Source organism: Choloepus didactylus, chromosome 8, assembly GCF_015220235.1.
Source record: "Choloepus didactylus isolate mChoDid1 chromosome 8, mChoDid1.pri, whole genome shotgun sequence".
Classification (NCBI taxonomy): Eukaryota; Metazoa; Chordata; class Mammalia; order Pilosa; family Megalonychidae; genus Choloepus; species Choloepus didactylus.
The window spans coordinates 137,102,653-137,118,178 of record NC_051314.1 but is presented as its reverse complement, the minus strand read 5'-3'; the positions used below and the strand labels follow the sequence as shown (position 1 = coordinate 137,118,178).

Below are 15,526 nucleotides of genomic sequence, written 5' to 3'. Positions count from 1 at the left end.
AGTATGTTCAATAGCTGTATTCTAATTGATTGATGCATCATAATATATCTAAAAAAATTTCTTTGAAAGAATATTTTAGGCTATTTACAATTATTGACAATTGTTTTGAAAGTTGTAAGGAATTTTCTTGTACATTCATTTTTTTGTTCTGACTTTCTTTCCTCTTTACAATACTTTTCTGTAGGTAAAACTTCTAAATTAAAAGATATGGTTACTGGTGGGAATGTATAATGGTATAGCCACTTTGGAAAACAGTTTGGCAGTTTCTTAAAAAGTTAAACTTAAATTTACCATATGACCCAGGAATTACATTCCTAGGTATATACTCAGAGAATGAAAGCATTTGTCCACACAAAAATTTGTACATGAATATTCAAAGGAGCATTATTCAAAATAACCAGAAAGTGGAAACAACCCATTTGTCTTTCAACTGGTGAATGGATAAACAAAATGTAGTATAGCCATACAATGGAATATTATTTAGCCATTAGAAGGAATGAAGTACTGATACATGCCCTGCCATGGATGAACCTTGAACACATTATGCTAAGACATTAAGCCAGTCACAAAAGGCCAAACAGCATATGATTCCATTTATAGGAAATGTCCAGAAAAGGCAAATCTATAGAGATAAAAAGTAAATTTGTACCTGCTTGGGGCTAAGGGATATGGGAGGTATGGGGGTGATGGCTGAGGGGTGTAGACTTTCTTTTTGGGAAGATGAAAATGTCTAAATTTGATTGCAGTGATGGTTGCACAAGTCTGGAAATATACTAAAAACCATTGAATTGCATCCTTTAAATTGGTGACTTTTATGGTATGTAAAACATACCCTGTAAAGATGATTAAAAAAAGATATACAGAAAGTCTAGGCATGTTTTTCAAGTGTTTTATATTTATTGTCAAATTGCCTTCTAGAAAAGATGGTTTATTACAGAATAGCAATTTACATTCCTATTATTTAAACAGTGATTTGCCCTGAGTAATATTCAACAACCAGCTAAGGCTTTTAAATTAGTCCAGAGGGGCTGGTTAATTATTAATGTAATTTTCAAAAAGACTTTATCACCTCCCCATGCCCTTCTTCGATTGTGGGAAAGCATAATAACAAGTCATCCAGAAAAAGACACAATAAGAAAATTCAAGGTAAGTTCAATTTTGCTCCATGAGTTTCTTGGAATTTTGACTTGAATGATTGAGCTGGTCAGCCTGAGGTTGAACTCATTGTAGTAGACACAATAGGAAAGAGGTGAATTTCAGGCCCAAAATAAAGTGAAACAGAATACAAATATTTTAATTATTTCTTTGTTCTTGTCATCTACACTTACTCTGCTAACTGATCTATGACAGCTTAAGTGACAAGGTAGTGTGACATCCTGGGCTAAGCAGTCCACCGGGTCTGAACTGGATGAATTTTAATTCAGTTCAGGAAATTGAATTCTCCAGCCTGGAGACTTCCTGATAAAAGGTCAACACTACTTTTCAGGATGGCTGGTCCTTTTTGCAAATTTGAATACTTTAACCCCTTCCTAAACTCATTTACTGATGACCACACAATCAAATTTAATGACTCCTCTCTTTTTATAGGTTGGACACAGGGTCCCAAGGCAACTCAGGCTGTTGCAAAGACTGGTATGTATATTCATGGAACACCTCAAAAGCTGATTACTTCACTTTCCTGTTTCTTTTGAACCATGCTGCCACCTCCTCCAAAGCTTATAAAATTGCTTATGAAGGAATTCAGACATGAAACAGTGTAGCTAATTCTTTTATGAGGCTTTCTGCAAGTGGATTTTTCTTTATGGAAAGAGAACTGATTATTTCAGTAGGGCTATAAGTACAACATGTTTAAAAAGGCTCTGCTAAATAAAGTTTCAAAGGCTTTCTTTTTTTTTTTTTAAAAAAAGCAACAACTAAATATAACCTTTGCTTTTTTTATGGCGTCCCTACCAAGAAATAAAGGCTCTGTTGTGAAGTAAATAACTAAAGCAACCTGTGAATTCAGTTGTAGATTAAAGCTTCATGAGATGAAAGTTGGGCAAGGCTCTCGATACTTGTTGGACGCTAGCAGACGGCAACTTGGGCCAATGTTCAGAAATGTTAAGAGCTTATTTGAAGCTATCTCAGTTCCTCTTTCCTCCTGAGTACCCAGTGAAATATCAAAATGTGAAGACATGCCTTCTGTCTCCAGGGTGTGGATTACCCAGCCATTTCCGAGGGGCGAGGCTTTCATCCAAGCTCTCCCTGCATCTGGCTGGTGTTTGAATTAATTCCAGATTTCTTTTCAGTACTGATGTCACAATCATTACCATCTTGGTTCGGACTGGGGCTGTTAATTTTTTTTTTCATTTTTTGCTTGGTTCTCTCTTCTCTAGATCCTCCCAATCCTTCTATCCATCCTCCAAATTTGTTAGCCCAGTATTCATTCTTTCATGTTTTTCTCCATGTGCATATAGTCATAGACAAATATATATGTACGTAAACATATCAGTGATTGTGAAGGATCTGAGATTTTACCCGATGTCCCAGGTAATAAGCTATTCTATGACCGTTTCCTGGATGCTGGCAGAAAATGGGAGACGCTTGGGTCCAGAGACAAAAGATGATTTATTCCTCGAGGAAATAGCAGTAGCAGAGTGTTCTGGCTTGTTAATGCTGCCATTATGCAAAATACCAGAAATGGATTGGTTTTTATAAAGGAGGTTTTTTGGTTACAAAGTTACAGCCTTATAGCCATGCAGATGTCCAAACAAAGGCATCAACAGTAGGTGCCTTCACTGAAGAACACCAATGGCACCTAGAAAACCTTTGTTAACTGGGAAGGCACGTGGCTGGCGTCTGCTTGCTCCTAGGTTGCATTTCAAAATGGCGTTCTCCAAAATGTCAGTGTCAGCTTCCAACGGCAGTCTTCAAAATGTCTCTCTCTAAGCTGTAACTAGCTTCTGGGCCTGTGTGGCTCTTTTTAAAGTATTCCAGTAAGTAAATAAAGACCCACCCTCAGTGGGTGGGGTCTGTATCTCCATGGAAATTATCCAATCAGACGTTTCATTCGGTTGATTGAGTCACATCTCCATGGAAACACTCAGTCAAGGGATTCCAGCCTAATCAACACTAGTAACGTCTGCCCCCACAAGATTGCATCAATGAACAGGGCGTTTTGGGGGACATAATACATCTAAACCAGCACACAGAGTATGTGTGTTTGTGCCACTCTTTGAGTCCCAATTTCCATGTGTGATGAAAAGAGGGACAGGTGCTGCCCACATTTGCAGTTGGTTGCAATTATAGGAGAGGACCCCCAAGCTTAATCTTTCAGGGTGAGCATTAAGTCTGCCTGGCCTTTGTTCCTAGAGGGAGGCAATATCTTTATTTCACTTGGACATTAAACAAACCTGCATTAAACAAACCTGGATGGAGACACCAGCTCTGCTCCCAAGGATGTTCACTATAAACATCCTTGAAAAGATTGTCCAGACCAGGGACAGTCAGTGCCTTTACTCCCCAGATGTGCAAAAGTGTGAGAAACTCATGGAAAATAGTCTCCCAACTTTACATATATACATTCATTCATTCATTCATTCATTCATCTGTTTATTCATTCATTCAACAAGTATTTTTTGAGCACCTATACTGTCTACCCAGCACTGTTCTAGGCATTGGGGATACAACCATAAACAAAACAGATGAAAACCCCTGTCTTTCATAGAGCTTTAATTCTAAAGGGGGCCAGAGGTAGACAAAAATAAAAAGTAAATAAGTAAATTACAAGTATATTAGTAATCAAGAAGATGGTGTCATTGAGAAAAGTTAACATCATGGAGGAAGATGCAGACACCTCATATATGTTTGCATATTTGAGATTTTTTATCATTGTTTCAAAACAGTGGATCATATTATGACAGCTAGTGTTTACTGACTCCTTACTATTTGCCACGTATTGTGCTGAGCGCTTTATGTGTGCTAACTCAGTTCCCTTAATAGCAGTTCTTTTAGGCATCTTACAGATGAGGAAATTGAGGTTCAGAGAGACTAAGCATCTTGCCCAAGACTACCCAGTTGGCAAGAGATGGTAGAACTAGGATTTGAGCCCCCCAAAATCTGGTTTCTGAGTCCATGCTCTTAACTAATACACTAACTGCTTCCCAATTGTATGAATTGTTCTGGTCTTTATTATATTCTCCCTTAACAGTAATTCCCTTGGCATAACTCCATGCATTTTTAAATGGATGAATAATACTCCATATTGTTGGCACATAATTTTTTAAGTATTTTACTGCTATTGATGAGCATTCAATTTGTTTCCAATTTTTTTGCCCCTACAAACAATGCTACCAAAAGGTTTTGTGGAAAATCTTTTCTTCCTTTTATGCATTGGCTGTGTCACACTAATTGAAGTTCTCTTAATGTTCTGTACTCTGGGTAGAAGTTGGATGGTAGCCCTTGGTTTTCTCCTACTCTACCAGCTTGTGGGCTGCAGGGATTTGCTTGAAATTATTCTGAATTTAGATACTCTTTTTATGTGGCTCGCTGGCATCACAACAAGAAAAATGTTTACATATTGAAAAGCAGGAATATCTTTGGGTCTGAGTTTCCCTGGTGCTTAACAGATACTGGCCTGGTTTTCCTAAAACAATTCACTGTCTTTGCTCAACCTTCTGAGGGCTGTGGGAATCTTGGAGTTTCCTTCACCAAGGAGAGGTGACTCTCTCTACTCCCCACTCTAACCATCTTGGTTCATCTCGTTTTTCGGAGGTATAGAGAGTAGGGTTTTAAAAATATATATGTACAAATGGAGTCGAGAGGTCACTCTGGTGGACATTCTTATGGACTATATAGATAACACCTCTTAGGTTTTAATGTATTAGAATAGCTAGAAATAAATACCTGAAACTATCAAACTCCAACTCAGTAGTCTGGACTCCTGAAGACGATTATATAATAATATAGATTATAAGGGGTGACAGTGTGATTGTGAAAACCTTGTGGATCACACTCTCCTTATCTAGTGTGTGGATGGATGAGTAGAAAAATGGGGATAAAAACAAAATGACAAATAGGGTGGTATTCTGATTCTTTCTGATGTAAGGAGAATGTTCAGAAATAGGTTGTGGTGATGAACGCATAACTATATGATCATACTGTGAACAGTTGATTGTATACCATGGATGACTGTATGGTATGTGAATATATTTCAATAAAACTGAATTAAAAAAAAATATATATAAAGGTGATGGCTGTATTTTATGTTTCTTCTCCTCTAAGCGTAATGAAATACCACAAAGTAGAATGTGTTACCTCAACTAGGAGATCTGAAGCTAATGCCATCCTCCCTCTACAGACAGGTAAAATGATTTCCCTGAGGTGGTAAATAGGACATGTCCTGAAGTCTTCTGCTTTGTGTAGTAACAAAATGGGCTGTGTTGTTTTCCCTCAAAATGAGAGGCATTTAGGTTTCATAAAAAGCTTTGACCCAGAGACACCCACTGCCAAGCTCTAGCCATTTCTGTAAAAGTGAAGGAGGCTAGTTGGATGATTTCTGAGGTTGTCTGCCACCTCCAGATTGTTTCTTCTAATGGCCATGAAAGTATTGTCCAACCAGAATAACACCACAAAAGGTTAATCTTCTGGGAAGAGGCACTGAGCCCCATGCTCTGGCAAATGCAGCCCCAAACATTCCTCAGCGACTTTTCTGGACGGCGTCTCGGATATTTCAGGACGTCCTCACGGTGGCCTGATGTGATGTGATTCACATGAGTCACGCATCAGCCCTAGTCCCTGGAGCGCCTAATTAAGACACTCCCTGCCTCAAACTGCTTTTCCATCTGTTTAGCCTTTGTAGGAAAAATCATGAAGAAATTAGGTTGTGTCACATAACATTTTCACGGGAAAATTTGGTGTTTTGACCCGTTTTCCAGTTGAGGTTCCAAAATGAAATAATTAATTAAATACGAATATGGAAAGCATGTCAGAGTCTCAAGAACTGTGCACTGGGAAAGATTGAGGCAACCATTTTATATCCTTTCCACGGCAAATTTTCAAGAGCCTCTCCCATCAGAGTTCGGTGCTCAGCTCTTAGTATTGTCCATTTCCTATTTTACCTACTTGTCCAATATCCTTCTCAAAATGTACCCTTCTCTCTAGTTAACTTGGCCTATTCATTGTTCCAAGAATGTGCTCTGCTTGTTCCTATTTTGTCTTTTATGCTATTAGAATGTTCTTATTGTTCTTTTTTACAACATACACATTCTACATCTGTTTCAGAATTGTTCCTTACTTTTGCAGACCTCGCTAAATTCTCTTTCTTCTGCAGTCTGAAGGCTCTTATAGTCAATAAGTAAATAAGTATACATGGTACCCTATTGTTTTCCTTCACTGCTTCCTATATTTTGTATTTTCTTCCCAAACTGATTATATGTGCTTGTGCTAGTTTGGATATATTATGTCCTGCCAAAAGCCATATTCTTTGATGCAGTCTTGTAGGGGCAGATGTATTAATGTTGATTAGATTGGAATCCTTTGAGTGTTTCCATGGAGATGTGACTCAATCAACTGTGAGTGAAACATTTGATTGGATAATTTCCATGGAGGTGTTATCCCGCCCATTCAGGGTGGGTGTTAATTGGATCACTGGAGTTGTATAAAGGAGCACACAGACAGAAGGATCTCAGAGCAGCTGTGAGTGACATTTTGAAGAGCAGCTGCAGCTAAGAGGACAAAACGCCCCAAGAGCAACACTTCCTCCAGTGAAGGTACCTTTGCTGATGCCTTAGCTTGGACACTTTATGGACTTAAGACTGTAACTTGGAACTCAGTAAACCCCCTTTATAAAAGCCAATCCATCTCTGGTATTTTGCAAAAGGGCAGCATTAGCAAACCGGAATAGTGCCGAAAGAGAAGGAACTATTTATAATATATGCTGCCATCCTACTTAGAGTTTAGTCTATGTCAGTGTTTAACAAATACTTATTGATAACCATGTCCTTTTCTGGGCAAATAGATTTTTCCTTAATTGTTGAAGATTTAGAAAATTTGATTCAATTCCATAAATACTTTTTTTGTTCTGTTTTGTTTTTTGTTTTTTTTGGTCTTCAACGCTATGCTGAGACCTCTGAGTGGAAAAATAAAAGAAAAGACTATGTCATAAGTCATGGCGCCAGTCTTCCACGTGCTTACAACTAGTAGGAGAAGGGGTGAGGCATGGGTAGCGGGGAGGGGGAGAGATTTGTGCATAATCGATTCTAATATAGAATGCTATAACAGGGAAGCAAAGGCTAGGCGTGTAAGTAACAGCAGGGGCTCCTGTGGGGAAATAGTAATGGGGATGAAGCTGTAAAACTAAAATAGTTTCTTGAAACTTTTCTCAGCCTGTCTCTTGGGCCCATCATATTCTTGATGTAATATTGTGGAAAAACTCTACTGCATCTATAATCTTAATTTAAGGGAGAAAAAGGGTACTGTAATAGTTAACCTTAGTGTTTTGTCGGGTGTCTTTCAGTTTTCACACGGTAAATTCAATGAGATAATTCAGAAATAAGAACCAATCAGCATGACATTAAAAAGTAGTCTCAAGTGTCCCAAATGAAGAGGTTTTTTTTTTTTTTTTAAATGCTGTCCATTTTTGTAGCAAGGACTGTCTATTGAAGGAGCTAACATTTTATTTGGAATGTTACGCAGCTAGAGCTGTCGCTTCCATTTATCTAAGGTCTAAACTTAATAAGTTGATTCCACTGGTACTCGACTTTTATGTAAAAGCATTACACAATACAGTGATAGGAAGAATTGCTGCAAAATGATGACATTGCAGAATGGATTCAGCTTAATGTTCTGTGTTGAATGTTTATGATTTAATGGATGGTAACTGAGGTTCACAAGTAACTTGAATCAGAAACAAAGAGTGAATTATGTTTAGCATGCTTTTGGAGTTGCGTATTTTATTGCTTATCTAACGATTATCACTACAGAAGGCCTTGGACAGCCAGGCTGCCCCTGGAATCCTTTTCTGAAAGAGGCAGGATTGGAAGTCAGAGACCAGAGGCTCCCATCCTGGATTTATTCCTTCCTGCTGTTTGCTCTGGGGAAGTACTCGGCCTCCACTGGTAAAGTGAGGGGGTTGGACTTTGAACGCTTCCTTTTTTTATATTTGATCTTTATAATTTGGTCTGCATATACTTTCTAACATGCAGAAATCTAGTTTACGAAACAAAACAACAAAATGTGTAGAGACCAGAAATAGCATCAAGTTGGAAATAACCAATAAAATACCCAGATCTCACTCAAGTGCAAGTCACACTGAAGTAAGGTTGCCAGTTCAATTGTCTACAGCAGCAGGACAAGGTTGTCTATGTAAAAATCTTCCCCCAGACTTAGTGGCTTAAAGTAACAACAGTATTGTGATATTTTGTGGGGCAGGGATTTGGGCTGCCACAGGATGTCGATGGAGATTGCTCGGTGGTTTTCAGCAGGCAGGTGGGCTGGTCTGGAGGGCTCACGACAGCGTCACTCACCTGCTGGGCTCCTCCTCAGGGATGGGTGGAGCTGGATTCATTCTACCTGCACCTGGCCCCTCCAGCTTGGCTGAGACGGAGTTCTTACGTGGTGGTTCCTGGTGGTTGGACTTCAGGGCTTACAGAGAGTGTGCTCCAAGAAACCTGGATAGAAGCTGTCAAGTTTCTTGTTATTTAGCCTCAAAGTCCCGGAAAATTACTTGCAGTGCATTCTATAGGAGAAGCAAATCACTGAGGCCCAGATTCAAGGGGAAGTGAATTAAAGTCCACCTCCCAATGGGGGGAGACACAAATAATGTGTGGCCATTTTTAATCTACTAGAGCAGAGGATGTACGTGAGTGAAATAGGCTGGGAATAAGAAAAATTCCACTGGAAACACACAGTGAAAATAGCTACTGATTCAGCCTGAGTGCCAGTGAGACGACTGGGATTGGGAGGGCCTGGGGTGAAATGGGAATCTGTGTGTCTGGATCTGACCTAAAGTGACAGCCACTGTTCGTGTGACCAGAGCTGTGGGAAGAGAAATGGGAATTCGGGGTTTTCCTGTGAAATTTCCCAATATTTAAATGTTGTTACCTTAACTTGAAAAAGTTTAAAACTGTGCAAGTCAAACGAAAATGTCTATAAGCTATGTAATTTGAGATCGCTTCCTAAAACATGCCAATCAGTAATGATATGTAGATGAATAAAGATTTGTTTTTACTCTTTTAATAGTGTAGCTCAGAGGTCGGCAAACTTTTTCTTAAAGGACTGAGTAAATATTTTAGGCTTTGCAAACCATATGGTATCTGTTAAAGCTATGTCTTTATAGCGCAACAGCGGCTATAAGCAAATTGTAAACAAATGGTTGAGGCCGAGTTCCAATATAACTTTATTTACAAAAACCACGTGGCCTGCCTGCCGTAATTTACCAACCCCTGGAGTAGTTGAATTAGAGAGTACAGGCATCTGAAGGGCATTTTCAATAATAATGAAAAATAATAACATTATTAGTAATTAATGTAATTATTAATTCATTAATCGATACTATGTAGAATAAATCACCAAACTGTTACTTAAATTATTAATTTAATAAACCATTGCTTTATAATTAAAATAAAATAATTATGAAAGAGTTGATAGACATTAGGGGACTGAAGTCAATATAATAAGTCCATTAAATGTAACATTGTGCAGCTACTTAAAAAGAATGAGGTTTCCCCTTTGTGCAGGTCATTTTGGACAGTGGCAGATTGTCTTTTCCAAAGATGGTGGCATTCTTTGATATCCCACTCTTCCATTTGAGACAGGGTCTATGCTCTCTGCCCTTGAAATTGAGTATGCTTCTGTAACTGTTTGCACCAATCTACTACAGCAGAAGTGAAGCTATGTGACTTTCAAGATTAGGTCATAAAAGTGATACAGCTTCCACCTTGCTGTCAGGAAACCTTCACTCTTGAAACCTTTAGCTCTCACGGAGTCTGATGGCCTAATGTGTGAGGTAGCACATGCTGGGAGGTAATTCAAACTTGTTTGTGAGCAAAGATGGCATGGAGAGGTGCTGAGAACCCGAGGAGACGATGAGATACCCAACCAGTCCTGAGCTGCTTCAGCAACCCACTATTCCAGCTCCAGCCCCCATCTGATGGCAAAGGAGCTGGCTCTCCCAGCCAAGCCCTTCCAGAATTCCTGAGCCTCAGAAAACATGAGCAAAAATACAATGGTTGTTGTTGTTTGAGTATTTAGAGTGATTCGTTATGCAGCATTAGATAACTGGAACATGTGCAGATAAAGAAAGATGAACAAATATATCTTTAAGTGGAATGAAGGCAAATCAGTATGGCATATTTTTAGGGAAGGATATACCAAACATTGTTAAGTGTTGCCTCTGGGAAATGGAACTGTGTGTCTTTATTAGTTTCTGGGCTGCTAAAATAATACCATACCATGGGTTGGTTTGAATGGGAATTTATTGGCTCACAGTTTTGAGGCTAGAAGTCCAAAATTGAGGATCAGCAAGGTGATGCTTTGTCCTAGAAGACTTGGCACTCGGGCTGACTGCCAGGGCTCCTTGGAGCTCCTTGGCTTGTCCTCCGTATGGTGATGTCCTCTCCTTTCTGAGTTCTGTTGACTTCCAGCTTCTACTCCTCCCTTCTCTATAAGGCCTCAAGCAATAGGATTAAGATCCATCTTGATTCAGATGGCCACATTTTAACTAAAATAACATCTTCAAAAGGTGCACACCCACAGGAATGGATTGAGATTAAGAAAATGTTTTTTTTTGGGGGGGGGGGCACATAACTTAATCTACTGCAGGAGACTTTTTTCATTTTATATTCTGTATAACTTAAGGTTTTTAACATGTGCATATATTACTTGGTAGCTAAGAAAAACTGTATTAAATTTTAAATCAAGCAGAACATGATAGAGCTAGACTTTTCTGAGTTCCACAGGATTTATTTATTTACCTATTTAGCATTGATTCTTGTTTATTTTCCAACACATCTAAAGATATTTGAGCTGTGTGCGGTGGGGTTTTAGATTCTTCACAAGCACACAGCTATGGACTATCTGATGTACATCAGCTCAGCTTTGGAGATAAACGGGTGTGTTTAGACATAGATAATTTAGGATGAAAACGTGTCTCCAGGAACAATATAAATAAGAGTAAGCACTCCATCACCAATGTTACATGAAGAAAAAAACAAAAGCTAAACAAAATGAATAACTGAAATCAGAATCACTAATGTTATCAAGTAGGGAAACAAATAAATTAAAATCTAGCAGCCGTCAGCAAGAGTACAGCAAAGACAATGCTGTAAAAAGAAAGAAAATTGCTAGAAAACTGTATGCATCGTATTCTTCCAAACCAGCAAAATATGCTCCTGCATACAATGGAACATAGAATTTTTTTTCCTTTAAGGTATAGAAATGCAAGCTCTTTTTTGAATATTGTGGATGGCTAAATGTGTTTGTAATGTGATTCTACTAAGCCATTACAGAGTGGGCCAGGAACACATTTATGGATTCTGGGTATGATGTGTACTGTAATTCTTTGATTGAGGTAGTGGATATGTTAGCCAAAATTAAAAAAAATAATAATAATATATGAACACAGAAGTACAAGACAAAGGCAAATGAGATTTCTCTTATATCTTAGCAACATTTAGATGGAAATCAAATTTAAATACTGTGCTTTTGAAGAGGCTTTGGTTCAGCTTCCAAATCTCGATTGTTTGACACAGTCTCCTATGAGAATACTCAGAAGGTGTCTTTTTAAACAAAAAACCTATTTCTAGTTGTGGAGCCATTCTTAGTAGCTGTATTTACATGGGACTGAGAACCAATCACTATCTTTGGAGGAAGTCCTAACCTTCCCTTGTATACCCTCCCTATATGTGTAACAGCTTCTCTGTTTTCACATTCAGTAGTCCGTATTACTATCTTATCACCTTTAGCTTTAATGTTAACAACGGCTCCACATACATCATCACTGTAGTCATCAGAAGATTCTCCATTAAGGCACAGCGGTCTCTCTAGCCAAAAGTGATCAAGGTCATCTCCGCTGTTTGTTCAATGTAATTAGCCATCGTCCTCTTCGTTTGTTTTTTTCATCTTCCCACATGGGCTCAATACCATCCTTAAAAAGTGAGTAGTCACAGCCAGGCATTAAATTACTGGACAACTGGATATGGTTGTACAGAGCCCCAAAGTCTTCAACAGTATCAAACTTAGAGATCAGTCGAAGATTTACTTGCCAAGTTTTGCTTTTATCATTTTTAAAAAACCAAAGCGCCCATCTGTTCTGTAGTGGATGTTTAATATAGGGCTCTGGGTTAGCAACCTCCTGATTAGATTCTGTTTTCTCGTTTTCAGTAGGTGTGGGATTAGGAGTTGGGGTGGTTTCCAGTTCCACAGTTGCCATCTTAGATCAATATGTGAGACCTAAATTTTAATGGAAAAAACCCAACAGGTTGTTGTGCTTTTAAGTTCATTATCATGCCATGCTCAGCCGCATGCCTATTGTCTTTACTGAAACACGTTAAATGCTTTTAATGAGATCCTTTAACAGAAACATTTGGTTAAACCACATCTGGAATCTCTTTTTAATCCAGAGCACTTCTAGGGAGAGAGACAGATTTTGCCCCAGTAGACGAGCTTTTCATGAAAGAATATTCTACCATCCAATTATTTCTGAATTCAGGAACAGTTTCCTAAAACCCAAATTAAGATGCTTTCCAAAGTTTTATTCCTCACTTTTGGCTTTGCCTTATATTTGTGGTTCTAAGAAGTGAACATAAATAAATCTTAGTGATTTATTCAAGGTCTCTCAATTTCCAGATGAAGAAATACATGATAAAGGCCACCTAGCTTAATCTCTTCTCAGACCAAATTGGAGAGCTTCTTTTGCTCCTTTAGGTGAAAATCTTTCAAATACTTGCAGATCTTTTTTCTACGTTGTTACTTAACTGGACTCCATGTGTTTATCTCTTTCCAACTTTCTAAGGGCACACATTCGTCTCACATGTTCCCAAAGTCTATTCCACTTGTCTTTATCTTTCCAAGTCACGAAGAATGAAAGTTGAGCCACAAATTGTTACAAAGACTCATAGTCCTGAGACTTCCACCTCTAGCCCCTGCCCATATCTGGTCTGGCTCACACATTTGGGTCTGATCCTTGCAGCTCACCCTTATGTGGATGTTCTCATGTGTTCTCAGATCTGTTTTGTGTTGAAGAATCTCAGCTCCAGGTCTCTAAGATGTCATATAAAATATCTCAAACTTTATATGGTTGGCTGTGCAGAGCATGATTTGACTCAAATGTTTTGAGTAAATATTCAAGTAGACTAACCTTCTGTGGTTATTCTTTTGGAACAGGGTTAATCATGACCTTTGTATATCACAGGAGCAAGATACCCTGACAGCAGCAAGCCATAGCCTTATGTCTATTTTGAAAACTATCTCAGGGCTGTCAATAAAATGCTAAAGTAGGTGAGGGTTGAAATCAACATTGACTACAGAGATCACAGACCCAACAGAGGAGAGTAGAATTTGATCAGAGTGATCCAGATCCATCCAACAAACATTTATGGAGAGCTGGCCATGTGCTGAAGACCATGCTTGGGTTTGAGCACACAAAGCTGAGTAAGACGTGTCCATAGCAAGCTGACAGGCGGCCTAGCACCGTGTGGACATGGGAGCGTATCAGATCGGGTTCAAGTCCCATCTCAACTCCTAGCTGGCTTGGACCATTATGTAACCTCCCTAAGCATAACTTTCTTAATCTGTAAAATGTGAATAAAACCACCTACTTCAAATATCTGTCCCAAGACTATCATGAGATGATGGTGGTAAATTGCTTAGCCTGTTCCTGGGATGAGATGATAACTCAGTTAGTGGTGGCTTTTCTTCACTGGTGTTTCCTTGCTCCTTCAGCTTTGGCTACTAGCTGTCAATAGATTGATGTAACCCTGTTGTGAAGGCTAGAAAAAACCCTGGCTTGTTCTTAACAGGCTTTAAACTTGCCCCACCTAGCTACTGTGCTTATCAGGGACTCTTGGCAAGAGACTCAGCACAGACTTCAGCTTTCCCTTTCTGCATTTTAATTCCGTGCACACTTTCTTGAGCTCCATATTGATTTCTACTGTAGAATAATATGTTGGTAGTCCAGGTGAGATAGCACTGGTTTATTGGCTGATAGTTTCTCTGAATGGACGTGGAGGCAAAGTTGAAAATATGAGAATTTCTTTAGATATGTTCTGGTATTTTGATCAATTCCATGATCCTGTAAAGGTGATCTAAAAGTTTAGAACAGAAAAGTATTACAAACTTCACATGCCTTATTCCTAAAATTTCAATAATTTATTAAACTGAGCAATGTGTATTCTCGGTTAATTTGGAAAACTTCACTGTGTGCATTTGTTAAAATGAGGTGATGAGATTTGCTGCTTTGTTGTGAATTGGTTCTCCAACCAAGGTTGCTTTGTAAAATGGAGGGAGTGAAATGTGGGAAAATCAGGAGAAGACAAAAAAGAAGAAAGGAATCACATGCAATGGCCTGTCGGACTGAAGAATATGCCATTATGGAAAAAAAAAGACCCACGCCCACCCCCAAATATATGAATCATGCCTAAATGCATCACTGAGGCTGCTGTGTGCTTTAATTCCAACAGAAAACCAAACCCTTGATGTCAGATTTTTCGGTGAAGTCTACCATTATTTCTCGTTATGCCTTCACTACGGTTTCCTGCAGAATGATGAATAGAGCTTCTGAGGACCAGGAAGTTGAGTTTCAGATGCAGATTCCAGTTGCGGCTTTCATCACCAACTTCACTACGTAGGTGACACGCGGGTCAGAGCCTGGGATGAAGATTTCTAGGTGGGGTGGTCCTGGGGCACATGAGGTCCTGTCTTTTGTGAGAATTTATTTCCCAGAGTGGATGGTATATGGAACAGAAGGTTGAGTCGCTCCTCCCTCCCTCCCTCCCTTCTTTCCTCACTTCCTTCCTTCCTCTTGTCTATCCTTCCTTTCTTCTTCTCTTCCATTCCCCTCTCCTTTCCTCCTTCCTCACTCTTCAAGACGATGGGTGATACTGTATCTCAGCTCCAGGAATTCCAGTAGGGAGGAGAAGTCGATGAACAAGTAACAAATAAGTAAATGAGATGACTTCCGACAGCAGCAAATGCTGTAAAGACAGCAAACCAGCAAATAGGTTGAGGATCCTCTTTGGGTAGAGAAGTCAGGCAGGTAGCTCAGAGGAGGTGATGGTTAAATTCAGATGTGAATGATGAGCATGAAACTGTGGATATACTAAGTTGAATATATTTCTTCTTTTGTTCTGAACTAAGAGGTAAAGATATGCAAAAATAGGGTGGGTGTTTGGATTTAATTTTCACTTTGGGTGAGATTCAAGTTTGTGAATCGTCATGGAAGTTTGAACAGATCTTATTGTTTATTCCTGGAGAATCAAAGGGTACTTTAGGGTCTTATCATTTGGACCTGTTGGAAATTGCCCTAGAATGAGACAAATGAATCAGTTGT

General features: G+C 39.0%; 1 protein-coding gene and 1 pseudogene across 1 annotated transcript in view; one reads left to right on the top strand and one right to left on the bottom strand.

The window, feature by feature from the left end:
- ITIH5 (inter-alpha-trypsin inhibitor heavy chain 5) overlaps positions 1-15,526 on the top strand; it is a 102,997-nt gene that overhangs the window by 13,018 nt on the left and 74,453 nt on the right. Inside the window, exons 2-3 of the mRNA XM_037846490.1 lie at positions 1,588-1,632; positions 14,658-14,821. Coding sequence (XP_037702418.1) covers positions 1,588-1,632; positions 14,658-14,821 — 209 coding nt within the window. The remainder of the gene's footprint in view (positions 1-1,587; positions 1,633-14,657; positions 14,822-15,526) is intronic.
- On the bottom strand, positions 11,761-12,409 carry LOC119542028 (annotated as a pseudogene).